Genomic DNA, 22,180 nt, shown 5'->3' with positions numbered 1-22,180 from the left:
GTCCATGCTAGCTGGGCTAACAACACATATAGAATTACTGATACATTGGATGTGCTCGTGGAAGCAGAACAACTTGTGTCGTCGACAGGTGCAGGTGTAGTACCGCTGGTAGTAGCAGTATGTGTCTCTATGGACGCGGGCCTTACTTATTTTAACCATTTTCGAGCAAACGGAATGAGCAGCAGCTACGTTTGGCTACATACGGACCGGAATTCCCGCGAGAGACAGTTAATGTGATTGGATATTAATTATTTGACTAGGCTTCCTGTATTTGACATTGTGTTGATATTTCTCTCTACACTAGATGGTTAACAAAAAACAAAAAAACACCCAAATGTACAACTCCATTGGAAAATATAAAATGGACCGTTTGAAAATGTGAAGAAATTAAAAATATATAAATGTATTTGGCGTATCCCCCGACGGTGTTGTGCGTACCCCAGTTTGAGAAAACCTGGTCTAGGAGATGCCTTTATACACGTTCAATTCAACCACATTCTCTCTCTTTTTCTTGTTACCAAATAAACATTTTGAGGCCGGGGGATGTATTTCTATACAGTGTACAATTAGTGTTTACGGATAGGGGTGAAAGGTCAAGTGGACTTTGTGATTTAGATCCACGTCAACAGTCCGGGGTTCAAACAAAGATGATCAGAGAAACTATGAAAGGACTTTGTGATTTACTGGCAATACTTAGCCAGTAACAAGAGGACAAGCAAACAGAAGAATGAAAAATGATTTTTTTTGTTTTTACTATTATTGGCATCAATGATAGTGTAGGTTTCTCCTGCAGTAATGACAATTTCTTTCCTAGAGCTTTGAGAACGTCAGAAAAACATTTTCAACTCCACCATAACGATCATCATATCTATAATAAATAAACAGAAGAGTGGAAAGCACGTCCTACTAAACATACATTGAGAGGAATTTGCTGTAATTGAGAGGAATTTGCTGTAATTGAGAGGAATTTGCTATAAAAAAACAGTAAATACAACTTTGATAAAAAACAAAATGTAAAAGCCAGACACTCAAATAGACAAACCTTCAATCTCTTTCTGGGCACAAACAAATAGCATACAGTAACATTACCTTCTCATGTCTGTCTGAGGTCACTGGATGGACAGACAATTTATAGATTGTATTCCCAGTTCCAGTACAATAATTATGTTCAGAAGTTCATCAGTTCCAGTCCCACACAGAAGGGAATGCCAAGTGGGTGACTTTTTTACTCCTTGAGAGAAAAGAGGAATCAATAGAGAGATCTGATTGGCTCCCAGTGATGGGGAAAGGCACTCTCATTGGTCAATGTCTCTGTTCATCTCACATCTCCCTTCGATTGGGCCGCTTGTCCTGTCCAACCCCCACCTCTTCCTCCTCTTCTTCGTAGTTCTCTTCCTCGTTGAGCTCTCCTTCCTTTCTGTGTTCTCCCTCTTTTCCTGCTGGGAGCTCCTGGTCTTTCACTTTCTCCTGCAGCAGAACAAACACATTCACCAGGTGGGTAAGACCATAGACAGGATGTGTAGTGGAGAAATGTTCTAGACTAGAGCAGCCCAATACGTATACATAACTCTAGGAACTGCCACCGACCTAACAGTCTACAGCAGCAAGGTGAGAACCAGGAATACAGGCGGATCATTCTAGAACATTGAGGCCATTGTGGTGGAACGGTGACAGACTGACCATGTTGGAGCGGTGTCAGAGCATTCACTAGTGTTTAGATGAGAGTACACACACAGAGTCTGAAGGTGTTTATACTGGTCCCTGCTCTGGGTCTATGCTGAGAGTCTGAAGGTGTTTATACTGGTCCCTGTTCTGGGTCTATGCTGAGAGTCTGAAGGTGTTTATACTGGTCCCTGCTCTGGGTCTATGCTGAGAGTCTGAAGGTGTTTATACTGGTCCCTGTTCTGGGTCTATGCTGAGAGTCTGAAGGTGTTTATACTGGTCCCTGCTCTGGGTCTATGCTGAGAGTCTGAATGTGTTTGTACTGGTCCCTGCCCTGGGTCTATGCTGAGAGTCTGAAGGTGTTTATACTGGTCCCTGTTCTGGGTCTATGCTGAGAATCTGAAGGTGTTTATACTGGTCCCTGCTCTGGGTCTATGCTGAGAGTCTGAAGGTGTTTATACTGGTCCCTGCTCTGGGTCTATGCTGAGAGTCTGAAGGTGTTTATACTGGTCCCTGTTCTGGGTCTATGCTGAGAGTCTGAAGGTGTTTATACTGGTCCCTGTTCTGGGTCTATGCTGAGAGTCTGAAGGTGTTTATACTGGTCCCTGCTCTGGGTCTATGCTGAGAGTCTGAAGGTGTTTATACTGGTCCCTGCTCTGGGTCTATGCTGAGAGAGTCTGAAGGTGTTTATACTGGTCCCTGTTCTGGGTCTATGCTGAGAATCTGAAGGTGTTTATACTGGTCCCTGTTCTGGGTCTATGCTGAGAATCTGAAGGTGTTTATACTGGTCCCTGCTCTGGGTCTATGCTGAGAGTCTGAAGGTGTTTATACTGGTCCCTGCTCTGGGTCTATGCTGAGAGTCTGAAGGTGTTTATACTGGTCCCTGTTCTGGGTCTATGCTGAGAGTCTGAAGGTGTTTATACTGGTCCCTGTTCTGGGTCTATGCTGAGAGTCTGAAGGTATTTATACTGGTCCCTGCTCTGGGTCTATGCTGAGAGAGTCTGAAGGTGTTTATACTGGTCCCTGTTCTGGGTCTATGCTGAGAATCTGAAGGTGTTTATACTGGTCCCTGCTCTGGGTCTATGCTGAGAGTCTGAAGGTGTTTATACTGGTCCCTGCTCTGGGTCTATGCTGAGAGTCTGAAGGTGTTTATACTGGTCCCTGCTCTGGGTCTATGCTGAGAGTCTGAAGGTGTTTATACTGGTCCATGTTCTGGGTCTATGCTGAGAGTCTGAAGGTGTTTATACTGGTCCCTGTTCTGGGTCTATGCTGAGAGTCTGAAGGTGTTTATACTGGTCCATGTTCTGGGTCTATGCTGAGAGTCTGAAGGTGTTTATACTGGTCCCTGCTCTGGGTCTATGCTTAGAGTCTGAAGGTGTTTATACTGGTCCCTGTTCTGGGTCTATGCTGAGAGTCTGAAGGTGTTTATACTGGTCCCTGCTCTGGGTCTATGCTGAGAGTCTGAAGGTGTTTATACTGGTCCCTGTTCTGGGTCTATGCTGAGAGTCTGAAGGTGTTAATACTGGTCCCTGTTCTGGGTCTATGCTGAGAGTCTGAAGGTGTTTATACTGGTCCCTGTTCTGGGTCTATGCTGAGAGTCTGAAGGTGTTTATACTGGTCCCTGTTCTGGGTCTATGCTGAGAGTCTGAAGGTGTTTATACAGGTCCCTGCTCTGGGTCTATGCTGAGAGTCTGAAGGTGTTTATACTGGTCCCTGTTCTGGGTCTATGCTGAGAGTCTGAAGGTGTTTATACTGGTCCCTGTTCTGGGTCTATGCTGAGAGTCTGAAGGTGTTTATACTGGTCCCTGCTCTGGGTCTATGCTGAGAGTCTGAAGGTGTTTATACAGGTCCCTGCTCTGGGTCTATGCTGAGAGTCTGAAGGTGTTAATACTGGTCCCTGTTCTGGGTCTATGCTGAGAGTCTGAAGGTGTTTATACAGGTCCCTGCTCTGGGTCTATGCTGAGAGTCTGAAGGTGTTTATACAGGTCCCTGCTCTGGGTCTATGCTGAGAGTCTGAAGGTGTTAATACTGGTCCCTATTCTGGGTCTATGCTGAGAGTCTGAAGGTGTTTATACAGGTCCCTGCTCTGGGTCTATGCTGAGAGTCTGAAGGTGTTTATACAGGTCCCTGCTCTGGGTCTATGCTGAGAGTCTGAAGGTGTTTATACTGTTCCCTGTTCTGGGTCTATGCTGAGAGTCTGAAGGTGTTTATACTGGTCCCTGTTCTGGGTCTATGCTGAGAGTCTGAAGGTGTTTATACTGGTCCCTGTTCTGGGTCTATGCTGAGAGTCTGAAGGTGTTTATACTGGTCCCTGTTCTGGGTCTATGCTGAGAGTCTGAAGGTGTTTATACTGGTCCCTGCTCTGGGTCTATGCTGAGAGTCTGAAGGTGTTTATACTGGTCCCTGTTCTGGGTCTATGCTGAGAGTCTGAAGGTGTTTATACTGGTCCCTGCTCTGGGTCTATGCTGAGAGTCTGAAGGTGTTTATACTGGTCCCTGTTCTGGGTCTATGCTGATAGTCTGAAGGTGTTTATACTGGTCCCTGTTCTGGGTCTATGCTGAGAGTCTGAAGGTGTTTATACTGGTCCCTGCTCTGGGTCTATGCTGAGAGTCTGAAGGTGTTTATACTGGTCCCTGTTCTGGGTCTATGCTGAGAGTCTGAAGGTGTTTATACTGGTCCCTGTTCTGGGTCTATGCTGAGAGTCTGAAGGTGTTTATACTGGTCCCTGTTCTGGGTCTATGCTGAGAGTCTGAAGGTGTTTATACTGGTCCCTGTTCTGGGTGTATGCTGAGAATCTGAAGGTGTTTATACTGGTCCCTGCTCTGGGTCTATGCTGAGAGTCTGAAGGTGTTTATACTGGTCCCTGTTCTGGGTCTATGCTGAGAGTCTGAAGGTGTTTATACTGGTCCCTGCTCTGGGTCTATGCTGAGAGTCTGAAGGTGTTTATACTGGTCCCTGCTCTGGGTCTATGCTGAGAGTCTGAAGGTGTTTATACTGGTCCCTGCTCTGGGTCTATGCTGAGAGTCTGAAGGTGTTTATACTGGTCCCTGTTCTGGGTCTATGCTGAGAGTCTGAAGGTGTTTATACTGGTCCCTGCTCTGGGTCTATGCTGAGAGTCTGAAGGTGTTTATACTGGTCCCTGCTCTGGGTCTATGCTGAGAGTCTGAAGGTGTTTATACTGGTCCCTGCTCTGGGTCTATGCTGAGAGTCTGAGGTGTTTATACTGGTCCCTGCTCTGGGTCTATGCTGAGAGTCTGAAGGTGTTTATACTGGTCCCTGTTCTGGGTCTATGCTGAGAGTCTGAAGGTGTTTATACTGGTCCCTGCTCTGGGTCTATGCTGAGAGTCTGAAGGTGTTTATACTGGTCCCTGTTCTGGGTCTATGCTGAGAGTCTGAAGGTGTTTATACTGGTCCCTGCTCTGGGTCTATGCTGAGAGAGTCTGAAGGTGTTTATACTGGTCCCTGTTCTGGGTCTATGCTGAGAATCTGAAGGTGTTTATACTGGTCCCTGCTCTGGGTCTATGCTGAGAGAGTCTGAAGGTGTTTATACTGGTCCCTGTTCTGGGTCTATGCTGAGAGTCTGAAGGTGTTTATACTGGTCCCTGCTCTGGGTCTATGCTGAGAGTCTGAAGGTGTTTATACTGGTCCCTGCTCTGGGTCTATGCTGAGAGAGTCTGAAGGTGTTTATACTGGTCCCTGTTCTGGGTCTATGCTGAGAGTCTGAAGGTGTTTATACTGGTCCCTGTTCTGGGTCTATGCTGAGAGTCTGAAGGTGTTTATACTGGTCCCTGTTCTGGGTCTATGCTGAGAGTCTGAAGGTGTTTATACTGGTCCCTGTTCTGGGTCTATGCTGAGAGTCTGAATGTGTTTATACTGGTCCCTGTTCTGGGTCTATGCTGAGAGTCTGAAGGTGTTTATACTGGTCCCTGCTCTGGGTCTATGCTTAGAGTCTGAAGGTGTTTATACTGGTCCCTGTTCTGGGTCTATGCTGAGAGTCTGAAGGTGTTTATACTGGTCCCTGCTCTGGGTCTATGCTGAGAGTCTAAAGGTGTTTATACTGGTCCCTGCTCTGGGTCTATGCTGAGAGTCTGAAGGTGTTAATACTGGTCCCTGTTCTGGGTCTATGCTGAGAGTCTGAAGGTGTTTATACTGGTCCCTGTTCTGGGTCTATGCTGAGAGTCTGAAGGTGTTTATACTGGTCCCTGTTCTGGGTCTATGCTGAGAGTCTGAAGGTGTTTATACAGGTCCCTGCTCTGGGTCTATGCTGAGAGTCTGAAGGTGTTTATACTGGTCCCTGTTCTGGGTCTATGCTGAGAGTCTGAAGGTGTTTATACTGGTCCCTGTTCTGGGTCTATGCTGAGAGTCTGAAGGTGTTTATACTGGTCCCTGTTCTGGGTCTATGCTGAGAGTCTGAAGGTGTTTATACAGGTCCCTGCTCTGGGTCTATGCTGAGAGTCTGAAGGTGTTTATACAGGTCCCTGCTCTGGGTCTATGCTGAGAGTCTGAAGGTGTTTATACTGGTCCCTGTTCTGGGTCTATGCTGAGAGTCTGAAGGTGTTTATACTGGTCCCTGTTCTGGGTCTATGCTGAGAGTCTGAAGGTGTTTATACTGGTCCCTGTTCTGGGTCTATGCTGAGAGTCTGAAGGTGTTTATACTGGTCCCTGTTCTGGGTCTATGCTGAGAGTCTGAAGGTGTTTATACTGGTCCCTGTTCTGGGTCTATGCTGAGAGTCTGAAGGTGTTTATACTGGTCCCTGTTCTGGGTCTATGCTGAGAGTCTGAAGGTGTTTATACTGGTCCCTGTTCTGGGTCTATGCTGAGAGTCTGAAGGTGTTTATACTGGTCCCTGTTCTGGGTCTATGCTGAGAGTCTGAAGGTGTTTATACTGGTCCCTGTTCTGGGTCTATGCTGAGAGTCTGAAGGTGTTTATACTGGTCCCTGCTCTGGGTCTATGCTGAGAGTCTGAAGGTGTTTATACTGGTCCCTGTTCTGGGTCTATGCTGAGAATCTGAAGGTGTTTATACTGGTCCCTGTTCTGGGTCAAACCCACGGTCGTTGGTTCCACGTACAATATTCCATAGTGTTCCAAGACTCACGTGTTCTTCTTTCTCCTCGTTGTATGGCTCCTCCTCCGTCTTCTGCCCCCCGGCCAAATCCTCCTGCACCTAACAAGGTTAACCACCATCAGACCATGTCTTCTCCCTCCTCCTGTTTGAACCTGTGTGTGTGTGTGTGTGTGTGTGTGTGTGTGTGTGTGTGTGTGTGTGTGTGTGTGTGTGTGTGTGTACCTCGTCCTCCTCCGGATACTGGTCATCCAGGTTGTCTTCCTGCTGGTCGGGGTTTACCGCCATCTGCAAACACAGAAACCATGACAACTGTTACCATGGCAAAGTCACCGGAACAACTTTTACCTGTTGCTTGTATCAGAGCCTAAGTTTGTCATCCTGGTATATCTCTGACTACTTCTGTTGTCTCCTTACTTCCTTTCCCTATTTTCTCTCCTCCATCCCTCATTCCCTCCCTCCTTCTCTCACCACCAGTTCCTCATCTATGGCTGGGTGATTAGGGTTGAGATGTATGTCTGCCTCCTCTTCCTCCCTGTGCTGAAGATGCTGCTCCTCTGCCACATCAAACTCATCCTCCCCCTGGTTATTAGGGTCATCCTCTGGGTCCACCTCCCCCTCTACTGCCCCCTGCAGGACGGGAGGGATGGAGAGCGACAGAATGTCAGTGTGTGTGTGAAAGCCATATTGGGGTGGGTTTCTCTGCTCTACTATCTATGAAAGCACACACACACAGAAAGAACACTAGACCAATACCCAAGGGGCTGTGGCTAGGGGTGAGGCTGATGTTTGTGTCAGGCAGGGAGAGAGAGAGAGAGCAGGGGTTGAGGCTGATGTTTGTGTCAGGCAGGGAGAGAGAGAGAGAGCAGGGGTTGAGGCTGATGTTTGTGTCAGGCAGAGCGAGAGAGAGCAGGGGTTGAGGCTGATGTTTGTGTCAGGCAGAGCGAGAGAGAGCAGGGGTTGAGGCTGATGTTTGTGTCAGGCAGGGAAAGAGAGAGTAGGGGTTGAGGCTGATGTTTGTGTCAGGCAGGGAGAGAGAGAGTAGGGGTTGAGGCTGATGTTTGTGTCAGGCAGGGAGAGAGAGAGAGTAGGGGTTGAGGCTGATGTTTGTGTCAGGCAGGGAGAGAGAGAGAGTAGGGGTTGAGGCTGATGTTTGTGTCAGGCAGGGAGAGAGAGAGAGTAGGGGTTGAAGCTGATGGTTGTGTCAGGCAGGGAGAGAGAGAGTAGGGGTTGAGGCTGATGTTTGTGTCAGGCAGGGAAAGAGAGAGTAGGGGTTGAGGCTGATGGTTGTGTCAGGCAGGGAGAGAGAGAGTAGGGGTTGAGGCTGATGGTTGTGTCAGGCAGGGAGAGAGAGAGTAGGGGTTGAGGCTGATGGTTGTGTCAGGCAGGGAGAGAGAGAGTAGGGGTTGAGGCTGATGTTTGTGTCAGGCAGGGAAAGAGAGAGAGTAGCGGTTGAGGCTGATGTTTGTGTCAGGCAGGGAGAGAGAGAGAGAGTAGGGGTTGAGGCTGATGGTTGTGTCAGGCAGGGAAAGAGAGAGTAGGGGTTGAGGCTGATGGTTGTGTCAGGCAGGGAGAGAGAGAGAGTTGGGGTTGAGGCTGATGGTTGTGTCAGGCAGGGAGAGAGAGAGAGTAGCGGTTGAGGCTGATGGTTGTGTCAGGCAGGGAAAGAGAGCCCTCCAGTGCCAACAGATCCTCCATAATTCATTACATCACTAACTACGGCTTTAGGACTTCTTAGAAAGACATGTACCGAGTCAGAGTCAACTAATGTCAATTCAATCATTTTACATTAACTTTAAAAGGCGTAGAACATGTCTGAACATGATAATATCAAGATTGAATATGATTCATAAATATAATAAAAACATGTAAAATAATAAATAACAGAGTGAAAACTACAGTTCAAACGGAGGTCAGATTCACCTCAGACCATGTGACAGTCATTGAAATCAGTGGTTGATAGAGACTGGTACAGTTAAATATCTGTCTGACCTGTAGCTGTGGTACTCGGTGGTCCTCTTCCTCTTGCTTCTCCTCCAAGTGGGTGTCCCTCTCTGTACACACAGTAAACCAACAGTGAGTCCGATAACAGCCAGGTAAGTATGTCTATACAATCACGTCTTATTCAGTCAAAAATGCAGAGAAAAAAAACTAATGTTGTCTAAATGTCAGTATCAGTCTCCCTCTTTAAAAATGGTTCCAGAATCCAGACAGAACATTTTGTGACTTGATTATCTCACCTTCGTCATCATCAATATGAGGTTCTTCATCACCCTGGACGATGTCATTGTTCGTGTTCTCATAGTCCCTCTTCTTCCTGAACATCAGAACATATTGTAACACCATTCCAAATGGGGTCAAATTCTTTTCAATAAGTCATTGATTAATTGTATTGAATTTAACTAAAGACCTCTTCATGACCTCTAGATAACCTGTGACCCCTGCCCCTTGCCCTCTGACCTGAGTTGCTCCTCCTTCAGTAGCTGTTCCCGACGGTCCTCCTCTCGATGCTGCTGTGCCTCCCTCTCGTGCTGAGCTCGCAGACGCAGCTCTCTCTCCCTCTGCACGGTCATTCTCTGGTCCTGCAGGGCCTCCTGGCGCAGCTGGAGCTGCCGCGTCCTCTGGACCTGCAGGGCCTCCTGGCGCAGCTGGAGCTCCCTCGTCCTCTGGGCCTGCTCAGCCTCCAGTCGCTGCTGCACCTGCTGCTGCTCATAGGCAGACTTCACACGCTCCACCTGGGCCTGGGCCACGTGGGCCTCCTGCTGGAGGTGGGTCTCGGGGACGAGGTGGATGTCACTTTCTGGATCCTGGGGAAACCAGACAGACAATGAGACAACATGCTGTTCTAAAGATACTGTATTAAGGAGTACCATTGGTGTAAAGTACTTAAGTAAAAATACTTTAAAGTACAACTTAAGTCGTTTTTTGGGGTGTCTGTACTTTACTTTACTATTTACTATTAATCTTTTACTTCACTACATTCCTAAAGAAAATGATGCACTTTTTACTCCATACATTTTCCCTGACACCCAAAAGTACTCATTACATTTTGAATGCTTAGCAGGACAGAACATGGTCCAATTCACACACATATCAAGAGAACATCCCTGGTCATCTCTACTGCCTAGGATCTGGTGGACTCACTAAACACAAATACTTCATTTGTAAATGATGTCTGAGTGTTGGAGTGTGCCCCTGGCTATCTGTAAATGATGTCTGAGTGTTGGAGTGTGCCCCTGGCTATCTGTAAATGATGTCTGAGTGTTGGAGTGTGCCCCTGGCTATCTGTAATAATGTCTGAGTGTTGGAGTGTGCCCCTGGCTATCTGTAAATGATGTCTGAGTGTTGGAGTGTGCCCCTGGCTATCTGTACATAATGTCTGAGTGTTGGAGTGTGCCCCTGGCTATCTGTAAATGATGTCTGAGTGTTGGAGTGTGCCCCTGGCTATCTGTACATAATGTCTGAGTGTTGGAGTGTGCCCCTGGCTATCTGTACATAATGTCTGAGTGTTGGAGTGTGCCCCTGGCTATCTGTACATAATGTCTGAGTGTTGGAGTGTGCCCCTGGCTATCTGTAAATGATGTCTGGGTGTTGGAGTGTGCCCCTGGCTATCTGTAAATGATGTCTGGGTGTTGGAGTGTGCCCCTGGCTATCTGTAAATGATGTCTGGGTGTTGGAGTGTGCCCCTGGCTATCTGTAAATGATGTCTGAGTGTTGGAGTGTGCCCCTGGCTATCTGTAAATGATGTCTGAGTGTTGGAGTGTTCCCCTGGCTATCTGTAAATAATGTCTGAGTGTTAGAGTGTTCCCCTGGCTATCTATCTGTAAATGATGTCTGAGTGTTGGAGTGTACCCCTGGCTATCTGTAAATGATGTCTGAGTGTTGGAGTGTGCCCCTGGCTATCTGTAAATGATGTCTGAGTGTTGGAGTGTGCCCCTGGCTATCTGTAAATGAAGTCTGAGTGTTGGAGTGTGCCCCTGGCTATCTGTAAATGATGTCTGAGTGTTGGAGTGTGCCCCTGGCTATCTGTAAATGATGTCTGAGTGTTGGAGTGTGCCCCTAGCTATCTGTAAATGATGTCTGAGTGTTGGAGTGTGCCCCTGGCTATCTGTAAATGATGTCTGAGTGTTGGAGTGTTCCCCTGGCTATCTGTAAATGATGTCTGAGTGTTGGAGTGTGCCCCTGGCTATCTGTAAATGATGTCTGAGTGTTGGAGTGTTCCCCTGGCTATCTGTAAATGATGTCTGAGTGTTGGAGTGTGCCCCTGGCTATCTGTAAATGATGTCTGAGTGTCGGAGTGTGACCCTAGCTATCTGTAAATGATGTCTGAGTGTTGGACTGTGACCCTAGCTATCTGTAAATTATGTCTGAGTGTTGGAGTGTGCCCCTAGCTATCTGTAAATGATGTCTGAGTGTCGGAGTGTGCCCCTGGCTATCTGTAAATGATGTCTGAGTGTCGGAGTGTGACCCTAGCTATCTGTAAATGATGTCTGAGTGTTGGACTGTGACCCTAGCTATCTGTAAATGATGTCTGAGTGTTGGAGTGTGCCCCTAGCTATCTGTAAATGATGTCTGAGTGTTGGAGTGTACCCCTGGCTATCTGTAAATGATGTCAGAGTGTTGGAGTGTACCCCTGGCTATCTGTAAATGATGTCTGAGTGTTGGACTGTGACCCTAGCTATCTGTAAATGATGTCTGAGTGTTGGAGTGTGCCCCTAGCTATCTGTAAATGATGTCTGAGTGTTGGAGTGTGCCCCTGACTATCTGTAAATGATGTCTGAGTGTTGGAGTGTGCCCCTAGCTATCTGTAAATGATGTCTGAGTGTTGGAGTGTACCCCTGGCTATCTGTAAATGATGTCAGAGTGTTGGAGTGTACCCCTGGCTATCTGTAAATGATGTCTGAGTGTTGGACTGTGACCCTAGCTATCTGTAAATGATGTCTGAGTGTTGGAGTGTGCCCCTAGCTATCTGTAAATGATGTCTGAGTGTTGGAGTGTACCCCTGGCTATCTGTAAATGATGTCAGAGTGTTGGAGTGTGCCCCTAGCTATCTGTAAATGATGTCTGAGTGTTGGACTGTGACCCTAGCTATCTGTAAATTATGTCTGAGTGTTGGAGTGTGCCCCTAGCTATTCGTACATTTAAAAAAAAAGAATGTCTGCTTAATATAAGTAATTAGAAATGATTCATACTTTTACTTTTTATTTTTGATACTTAAGTACATTTCCGTAATTACATTTACTTTTGATACTTAAGTATATTTAAAACCAAATACTTTTACTCAAGTAGTATTTTACTGGGTGTCTTTCACTTGAGTCATTGTCTATTAAGGTATCTTTACTTTTACTCAAGTATGACAAGTGGGTACCTTTTCCAGTTCTAAGTGTCTCTAACTAGTTCTTACCTGTTGTGGTTGGCGTCTCTGACGGTTCAGAGCGTTGTTGTCTGGCTGGTCGTGTTCCGCCTCCAACCCCTCGTCCTCCTGTGGTTGTTCAGATTCCTCCTCCAGCTTCTGAGGCTGCCCCGCTTGCTCCATCTCTTCTTCCGCCAGCTCTCTCCTCCTCTCTGCCTCCCCCTCCGCCAGCTCTCTACTCCTCTCTGCCTCCCCCTCTGTCTCTCCATATCCCTCTTTCTCCTTCTCTGCATGGTGGGACCCGGCAGGCTGAGACTGGAACTTTGGCTTGCCCACCACCTCCTCCTGTAGATGCAACTAGTCAGTAAAATAACAGAGTGGGTTAGAGAGGATGAGTGTGTGTGTGTGTGTGTGTGTGTGTGTGTGTGTGTGTGTGTGTGTGTGTGTGTGTGTGTGTGTGTGTGTGTGTGTGTGTGTGTGTGTGTGTGTGTGTGTGTGAGAGAGTGTGTGGTGTGGGTCACAAAATAACATGACAGATTCAAGGATGTGCCAAAAAAGAGCAGCCTCCTCTACCCTAGACTGTGTGTCCCCATGGTCTTCCTCGTGGGTGTGTGCTTCTATGTGGGGCTCAGCCAATAAGGCAGCTGGCTGTGGTAGGGGTGGGCCCTGTTCATGGGCCTTGGCCAATAGAGCAGCAGGCTGGGCCTGTTGGTGGGCGGGGTTGGGCATTCTGATCAGGGTCTCTTTGAGATGCTTAAACTCATCTACCTGGACCTGAGGAGAGACCATCAGACAACCTTCAGTCAACTATTAAATAACCATAAGGAAACAGTGAGGTCAGGACACGCAAACAACATTAAGTCAGATTTATTGAAGGGCACTTGCATGAGCAAAGGTTAGCTGAAGGTTAGAAGAGCGTTAGGAGGCAGCCTCCTCAGAACCAGGAAGACAGCATCAAGGAAGCCAGAATATCAGGGGTCAGAGGTGAGAAATGAGAGGTCCTCTTGCAAGGGGGACAGGCAGCAGACATGCAGAGGGACAGCCCACCTACAGATGGCAAGACATCTGAGTGAAGGACCATTAGCCAGGCCCACATCACCCCCCCTCGCCCCTTTCCAGATTTAAATGGTACAGTCCTTTTTCTCCCCCTTGTCCAGCAAATGGACTGGACCAGTTAAATAACCCATTTATCAAACATTGCTTTTCTGACAGACAAAGCTGTAGAATTCTTAAATTCTTTCCAAATTCTTTCCCTCTCTCTCTCGCTCCAAATCAACCCATTATATTTTCCCGCTTGATTAGCTTAAGCATGCTTTTGATGTGCCCCTCAAGCTCAGACACCCCTTAGTGAACCAACCCACCCGGTGCGAAGCCCGTCCTCCCGCTGCCCAAACCCACACAGACCGACACGGCCCCTCTGAGAGTCATGCCTTCCTGTCCTTCACCAGGATCCTCTCTAGATATGTTAGAACCCAACCAGGATCCTCTCTAGATATGTTAGAACCCACCCAGGATCGTCCCTCGACATGTTAGAACCCAACCAGGATCCTCTCTAGATATGTTAGAACCCAACCAGGATCCTCTCTAGATATGTTAGAACCCAACCAGGATCCTCTCTAGATATGTTAGAACCCAACCAGGATCCTCTCTAGATATGTTAGAACCCAACCAGGATCCTCTCTAGATATGTTAGAACCCAACCAGGATCCTCTCTAGATATGTTAGAACCCAACCAGGATCCTCTCTAGATATGTTAGAATCCAACCAGGATCCTCTCTAGATATGTTAGAATCCAACCAGGATCCTCTCTAGATATGTTAGAATCCAACCAGGATCCTCTCTAGATATGTTAGAACCCAACCAGGATCCTCTCTAGATATGTTAGAACCCAACCAGGATCCTCTCTAGATATGTTAGAACCCAACCAGGATCCTCTCTAGATATGTTAGAACCCAACCAGGATCCTCTCTAGATATGTTAGAACCCAACCAGGATCCTCTCTAGATATGTTAGAACCCAACCAGAATCCTCTCTAGATATGTTAGAACCCAACCAGGATCCTCTCTAGATATGTTAGAACCCAACCAGGATCCTCTCTAGATATGTTAGAAACCAGGATAGTCTCTAGATGTTAGAAACCAGGATCCTCTCTAGATATGTTAGAAACCAGGATCCTCTCTAGATATGTTAGAAACCAGGACAGTCTCTAGATGTGTTAGAAACCAGGATCCTCTCTAGATGTGTTAGAAACCAGGATAGTCTCTAGATATGTTAGAAACCAGGACCGTCTCTAGATGTGTTAGAAACCAGGATCCTCTCTAGATGTGTTAGAAACCAGGATCCTCTCTAGATGTGTTAGAAACCAGGATCCTCTCTAGATATGTTAGAAACCAGGAGTCTCTAGATGTTAGAAAGAACCATCATATCCCCGCACAGTACAGTGTCTCCCTACCTGAGCTGCGGCCAGCGCACTCTTGTGGTCCTCTAGCGTCAGTGCAAGTTGATCATGGGCAGCCTTCAAGTCCTTATGTACTATCTGTAACAACAGTAATAATATGTTAAGATAAAAAATAACATGGTGATGCATCCTCCTAGCTATCCAATGGCCTTAAGAGAGCTTCTTCCATATTTTATATCTATGTTTTTTTACATAAACAATTCGAGGTTGACCAAGCTCTACTATTACCAGTAGGGCTGAATGACAAGTTCTTTTTGAGATCGGTTTGGTTTAGGTTCGATTAAAAAAATAATCCGGGTTTTTGCTAATTTTTTTAAACATTAAATGCATATTTAAATAAATGAAATAACAATAATTTTAGATTTTTAACAGAAATTCCAAAGCCAAAAATAGTGAACATTCAATTACCAAAACATTTAAAATATTCCATTGTCTCTGTCAGGTCCACATTTGGTAGACATTGTCATGACTGTCCTGTGAGGATTCAAATTGGTCAGATCAAGTTTGCAATGAATAACTTCAACCAGACCCCCAGAACTAGGGGGGATTAACAACTCACGGCCTGTTGTAAATCAATTAATAACTTCAACCAGACCCCCAGAACTAGGGGGGGGGGGGGGGGTTAACAACTCACGGCCTGTTGTAAATCAATGACAGAACATTCAGCTCCCCTTGTCCAATGTTCACCAGAGGAATGTATTGTTTTCACGCTGAAACTCTAACACGTTCTAAAGCAAATACTGGAACAATATTTGTAACATAGAACGTGGGGAATGGTCAGAGCCAATCTATAGAACACTAATGTCATTTTGTGATGTCATAAAAAATGTTATACAGGAAATACTGTAACTTGGAAAGTATACCCACTACATGTATGAAGTGTCCATCCTATGCGTAGTGCATATAATATGAACAATTATGAAAGTGTTTTTGTTAAGAGAGATGTGATTTTAGGAGCCATAAGAGAGAATTGTTTTAACATAAACTTTGCACAGTGACAAGTCACGCCCCTGAGTGAGGTCAGAGAGCGTGTCGCCTGACGGAACCGCCCTTTTGAACAAACTGTATGAAATGATGGGTTAAGAATTAACATATCATACCAGAGAGACGTAGAGCTGCAGCTGCACGTTTAAAGTGGTTTGAACTGTGAATCTCAACACGAGGTAGAGACGATAAACTCACCTCGCGGACAATCACTGGTACGGTTGATTAGCGGTCCTAAGTGAAGTATCTAGATAAGCGAATTTAAGTGGTACCACTCTACTACCCTGCTCAAACCGTCGTATTACGCTACTCTCATCACCCCACTGGGGAACCATTGACACGGCTGGCTAGCCTATCTTCAAAGAAGCATCTTCAGGAGCGAATGGAAGGAAAATCAACTCTGCAGTTCTGTTCAGGACTACACAACAAGTCACCGCATACCGGACAACTACAAAGAAGGACAACAATAGAAGACTTGTTGTAACCATTTCTGGAGAATCAGAGCCTTTACAAGCTTGCTGCGAAAAGACCCAAACCCTTTTCCAAGGCGGCCCTGTCCACCGAGAGAAACCAAGGCATTTCACGTAAATACATTTGTGATTTCTTACTGAAAGAAGGAGGCGGTTCGTGTGTAAAGTATATGAGTACTATAAGTGAGAGTAGTTTCAACATGTACCAACGTTAAGTGTCTCTGTCCCTCTCTCTCTCCATCTCTTCTGTAACAAGCAGCCATATTGTCTTCAGTCCGCTAGGGATCTGTTTTAATGTGTTAAGTGTGTGTGTTTATCCTGTGTTACCATTTAGTTAGCTAGTAAATAAATAATTAAACCAATTTGTGTAGTACTGAATCATAAGGCTCAGGTTTTTGCAGATCCAAAGAGGTTACAACGGTTCAGAATGATGATATGAGGTAATAATTAATAAGTACTGTTATTAGATGTGATAGGTACATACCTTTAAGTGTTTAATTTGGGAGATGGTACCTCTTTAAAGAACCGCTCTAGTGGTTGTTACATGATTCATTGAAATCGGGTAACAATTAAACATATTTAGGTAATTAGATAAATAACAGTCTTCAGATTAATGTCAAGTCACGACAACATCAATAGTTGTGTAGCAGTTGTGTTTATTACTTCGTTTTTATTTTGATTACTATTATTTTTCATCTCAGGCAGTAGCAGCCAGCCATCTTCTCGCCATAATTCAGTCATCCTATTTAGCTAGCCTGCCTAAGAATGCTGCAGAGCTGTCTGACAAAATCATTTGACTAGTTCTTCAAAATAGATAAGGCATACTTTTGCGAACTGTCTATGTCCGTCGTCGTGTTGTGTGCGGTCTTTGTGTATCTAACGTAGAAGACGTAAAAGTGTATCCGTCCTGACATCTGTATGTAATGATGGAATGCTCCTGTCGCCTCCCGGGTGGCGCAGTGGTCTAGGGCACTGCATCGCAGCGCTAGCTGTGCCACCAGAGATTCTGGGTTCACGCCCAGGCTCTGTCGCAGCCGGCCGCGACTGGGAAGTCGTGGGGCGACGCACAATTGGCCTAGCGTCGTACGGGTTAGGGAGGGTTTGGCCGGTAGGGATATCCTTGTCCCATCACGCACCAGCGACTCCTGTGGCGGGCCGGGCGCAGTGCGCGCTAACCAAGGTTGCCAGGTGCACGGTGTTTCCTCCGACACATTGGTGCTGCTGGCTTCCGGGTTGGATGCGCGCTGTGTTAAGAAGCAGTGCGGCTTGGTTGGGTTGTGTTTCGGAGGATGCATGGCTTTCGACCTTCGTCTCTCCCGAGCCCGTACGGGAGTTGTAGCGATGAGACAAGATAGTAATTACTAACAATTGGATACCACGAAAAAGGGGGTAAAATTTTTTTGAATAATAAAGAAATGCTCATGTCTCCCCGCCTTAACAATGCGAGTCATTGTCCCAAAGGTGGGAAAGCAGGAAACAAGCTTAGATACAAGCTTAGAAAATAAGAAACGCATTGGGATTATTTTGGACAAACTGTCGAGAGTGAAACCTCTCGCGTCGCCTCTTCCTCTCTGACCCGTGTCGCGAGCAGGAAAAAAAATGGCGCTATCGAATAAGGTTGTTGTTGTTAATTACGACTTTTCTGCGCTGAACTTGGTTGAATATTTGTTTAATGAAACCTACAACTCCCTTCAGCCCAGCATGTCATAGTTATAAAGTTGAATTATCACGTGAATGATTTGATTTCTCTCTAGAGAAACGGCACATTTGGCAAAAAATAAATAAATGTAATTCAAGTAATTGAACCGATGTCGGTCAAACCCACCCAGAAATGACATGTGGGTTAATCGCTCAGCACTAATTCCCAGTACTCACCCGTGCATCCTGCAGCTGGACATGGATGTCCCGGTGAGCTTTCCTCAGCTGCCTATTCTCCTCTCGCAGATTATACACATTCTCTACAGTAATTACACAAACACACCATGTACCATACTTATTACAATGTTATTATGCCATTGTATCGTGCCTCAACTCCAAACTGCAACACCGCTCAAAGTCAGGAGAGGGAGACAAAGGCATGCTAGTATTTACTCTAGTCCTCGTGTGTGTCTGTGTCTGTGTGTGCACCTTTGAGTTTGGAGGCTTCCATCTCTTTGGTCTGCTGTAGTTTGTCGAAGCGGTCCTTGTGTTCGTCCAAGGCCTTGCCGTGGTCCTCTCCCTGAATCTGATGCTGCTCCTGCAGGTCATAGTGCTGCTTCTTCAGGTCCTCATGCTGCTTCTAAAACAACAAGGACAGAGGGTGGGTCAGTGTGTGTGTGTGTGTGTGTGTGTGTGTGTGTGTGTGTGTGTGTGTGTGTGTGTGTGTGTGTGTGTGTGTGTGTGTGTTCCTACTGACCTTCAGCATCTGGTGCTGCCCATGTAAAGAGTTCAATCTGCTGCTGGAGTCCTGCTGTTTAACAAACGACAAACACTTACAATCACCGTGTCCACTCCTTTAATATCAAAAACATTTACAATCCCAGTCTCCACTCCTCCTTTAACATCAACAACATTTACAATCCCCGTCTCCACTCCTCCTTTAATATAAACAACATTTACAATCCCCCAACCAAATCAGAGGCATTTCAGCCCACAGCAGGAAGTGACATCAGTGCCGCTGACCTAATAAAACCATTAAAACACAACTGCTCCTCAGTCTGGAGAGATGTTGGCAGTCAGACAGAATCATTTAACAGTCCCACTAAACAGATGGGCACATTAATGCTGAATTTAACTGCATCACTTTCTATCACGAGTACTAGAGTTGGGGACTAAGGCCTACCTTCTCCTTGTTCAGTGACTGTTGGGCTTCAAGTTTATACACCAGATAATCTGTTGGAGACAAAAGGGGAAGACATGATGGAATCACCATGGTTGTAAAGAGTGTATAATTGAGGATTAAAGTACTTCATGTAGTAATGTAGATATTATTGGCTGCCGTCTGTCTCCCTTCACCCTCTTTGGCCTTCTTGTGTTCCACACGTTCCTTCTGCAGAGACTTCTCTAGACGCGAGCGATGCTCGTACACCACTGAGAAACAGAGGCAAGGGAGGAGAAAGACAGAGGGAAAGAGAGAGAGAACAGTCTTAATGTGCCAGGATGTCCTCACAGAGCCATCTGGAGTTGAAGCTAAACAGAAAGCCATCTGGAGTTGAAGCTAAACAGAAAGCCATCTGGAGTTGAAGCTAAACAGAAAGCCATCTGGAGTTGAAGCTAAACAGAAAGCCATCTGGAGTTGAAGCTAAACAGAAAGCCATCTGGAGTTGAAGCTAAACAGAAAGCCATCTGGAGTTGAAGCTAAACAGAAAGCCATCTGGAGTTGAAGCTAAACAGAAAGCCATCTGGAGTTGAAGCTAAACAGAAAGCCATCTGGAGTTGAAGCTAAACAGAAAGCCATCTGGAGTTGAAGCTAAACAGAAAGCCATCTGGAGTTGAAGCTAAACAGAAAGCCATCTGGAGTTGAAGCTAAACAGAAAGCCATCTGGAGTTGAAGCTAAACAGAAAGCCATCTGGAGTTGAAGCTAAACAGAAAGCCATCTGGAGTTGAAGCTAAACAGAAAGCCATCTGGAGTTGAAGCTAAACAGAAAGCCGTCTATGATACAAACATTTAGATTTAATACACACCCATAAATGGCTTTGAACAAGCAAACTGATCTTTTGCTGTATGCGTGAGGGTGTTCTGTATTGGTTCAGAATGTGTATTCTGGCATTGCCATCGTTAATTGATAGTCAGGTGTGATACTCCACAGTATGTCGTCACAGAGCTCACACACACACACAAACTCAGCAAAAAAAGAAACAGACCTTTTTCAGGACCCTGTCTTCAAAAGATAATTTGTAAAAATCCAAATAACTTCGCAGATCTTCATTGTAAAGGGTTTAAACTTCTTGTCAATAGGGGGGCGCTGTTTTCACTTTGGAAAAAATCGTGCCCAAATTAAACTGCCTCGTACTCTATTCTAGATCATACAATATGCATATTATCATTACTATTGGATAGAAAACACTCAAGTTTCTAAAACTGTTTGAATTATATCTGTGAGTAAAACAGAACTCATTTTGCAGCAAACTTCCATACAGGAAGTGAAAAATCTGAAAACGATGCTCTGTTCCAGGGCCTGCCTATTCAATTGCCTTATATTTATCGATATGCATGCACTTCATACGCCTTCCACTAGATGTCAACAGGCAGTGGAAGGTGGAATGGGGTGTCTAGCTTGATCTGAGGCCGAACAAGAGCTTTTGGAGTGACAGGTCTGGAATTTCTTTGTCTTCTCTGGCGCGCGAAGTATGTCGACATTGTCTTCTGATAAGCGTTCGGTATACACGGCGGATATCTCCGGCTCTGATTTTATTTGATACATGTGATAATAACATCATAAAGTAGTTTTTTTCAACCGAGTTTTATTCAACGTTTATTGGGACTTTTGGAATTTTCCGTTCTTTGCGTCAAGAGAAGATGGGGATGTTCGCGCCACATGGCTAGCTAAGGTTGCTAATTCGACAGAAGAAATGGACATTCTAAAACCAAACAACGATTTATTCTGGACCAAGGACTCCTTGTACAAGATTCTGATGGAAGCTCAGCAAAAGTAAGAACAATTTATGATGTTATTTCGTATTTCTGTGGAAAATGTTGATTCCTATTCTCTGCCGTTTTGGCGAGCGCTGTCTCGCAATAACACAAGCTGTTTGTTATGGTAAAGTTATTTTTAAAAATCTAACACGGCGGTTGCATTAAGAACCAGTGTATCTTTCATTTGCCATACAACAAGTATTTTTATGTAAAGTTTATGATGAGTTCTTTGGTCAGATTAGGTGAGTGTCCAAAATAGCTCCGGACATTCTGGTGAATCGATGCTACATATTCACAATGTATAACCACGGTTTGCAGCTCTAAATATGCACATTTTCGAACAAAACATAAGTGTATTGTATAACCTGATGTTATAAGACTGTCATCTGATGAAGTTGTTTCTTGGTTAGTGACTAATTATATCTCTATTTGGTCGGTTTTGTGATAGCTACCTATGCGGTAGAAACATGGTGAAAATATGCGGTTGAGTCTTTGGCTATTGTGGTTAGCTAATAGAAATACATAGTGTTTTCGCTGTAAAACATTTTAAAAATCGGAAATGATGGCTGGATTCACAAGATGTTTATCTTTCATTTGCTGTATTGGACTTGTGATTTCATGAAAATTATATTATATGATATCCCTGTCCCGTTAGGCTAGGCTATGCTAGTCAGCTTTTTTGATGAGGATGCTCCCGGATCCGGGATGGGTATCACTGAAAGGTTAAACACTGTTTCCCATGCTTGTTCAATGAACCATAAACAATTAATGAACATGCACCTGTGGAATGGTCGTTAAGACACTAACAGCTTACATACGGTAGGCAATTAAGGTCACAGTTATGAAAACTTAGGACACTAAAGAGGCCTTTCTACTGACTCTGAAAAACACCAAAAGAAAGATGCCCAGGGTCCGTGCTCATCTGCGTGAACGTACCTTAGGCATGCTGCAAGGAGGCATGAGGACTGCAGATGTGGCAAGGGCAATAAATTGCAATGTCCGTACTGTGAGACGCCTTAAACAGCGCTACAGGGAGACAGGACGGACAGCTGATCATCCTCACAGTGGCAGACCACGTGTACCAACATCTGCAGGACAGGTACAGGGTGGCAACAACAACTGCCGAGTTACACTAGGAACGCACAATCCCTCCATCAGTGCTCAGACTGTCCGCAATAGGCTGAGAGAGGCTGGACTGAGGGCTTGTAGGCCTGTTGTAAGGCAGGTCCTCACCAGACATCACCGGCAACAACGTCGCCTATTGTCACAAACCCACTGTCGCTGGACCAGACAGGACTGGCAAAAAGTGCTCTTCACTGACGAGTCGCGGTTTTGATTCACGCCTTTATCGTCGAAGGAATGAGCGTTACACCGAGGCCTGTACCCTGGAGCGGGATCGATTTGGAGGGTCCGTCATGGTCTGGGGCGGTGTGTTACAGCATCATCGGACTGAGCTTGTTGTCATTGCAAGCAATCTCAACGCAGTGCGTTATAGGGAAGATATCCTCCTCCCTCATGTGGTACCCTTCCTGCAGGCTCATCCTGACATGACCCTCCAGCATGACAATGCCACC

At 45.6% G+C, this 22,180-nt stretch overlaps 1 protein-coding gene across 1 annotated transcript; it reads right to left on the bottom strand.

The window, feature by feature from the left end:
- Positions 1–735: 735 nt before the first annotated feature.
- LOC139548504 (Golgi integral membrane protein 4-like) lies at positions 736–22,147 on the bottom strand. The gene is made up of 16 exons (XM_071358197.1): positions 22,057–22,147; positions 18,985–19,059; positions 18,812–18,861; positions 18,386–18,439; positions 18,118–18,268; positions 17,866–17,948; positions 14,531–14,614; positions 12,652–12,852; positions 12,130–12,435; positions 9,186–9,532; positions 8,966–9,042; positions 8,718–8,779; positions 7,197–7,355; positions 6,951–7,013; positions 6,759–6,827; positions 736–1,467 (listed from the first exon to the last, which is right to left on the bottom strand). The coding sequence occupies exons 1-16, from the start codon at positions 22,145–22,147 to the stop codon at positions 1,321–1,323; spliced, it is 2,019 nt and encodes a 672-aa protein (XP_071214298.1). The 3' UTR covers positions 736–1,320.
- Positions 22,148–22,180: the final 33 nt, after the last annotated feature.

This window comes from Salvelinus alpinus, chromosome 21 (assembly GCF_045679555.1).
Source record: "Salvelinus alpinus chromosome 21, SLU_Salpinus.1, whole genome shotgun sequence".
Taxonomy (NCBI): domain Eukaryota; kingdom Metazoa; phylum Chordata; class Actinopteri; order Salmoniformes; family Salmonidae; genus Salvelinus; species Salvelinus alpinus.
This window is presented reverse-complemented; position numbering and strand designations above follow the sequence as displayed.

Bases quoted from the DNA above. Each gene is read 5' to 3' on its own strand.
- LOC139548504 (XM_071358197.1), bottom strand. From the start codon at position 22,147: ATGAGCCTGCAGGAAGGGTACCACATGAGGGAGGAGGATATCTTCCCT. The intron at 12,436-12,651 runs GTAGAGGAGGCT...TTTACTGACTAG, and splicing joins ATGGGGACACACAGTCTAGG to TTGCATCTACAGGAGGAGGT. The intron at 7,356-8,717 runs GTCAGACAGATA...CCCGTCCTGCAG, and splicing joins ACCGAGTACCACAGCTACAG to GGGGCAGTAGAGGGGGAGGT.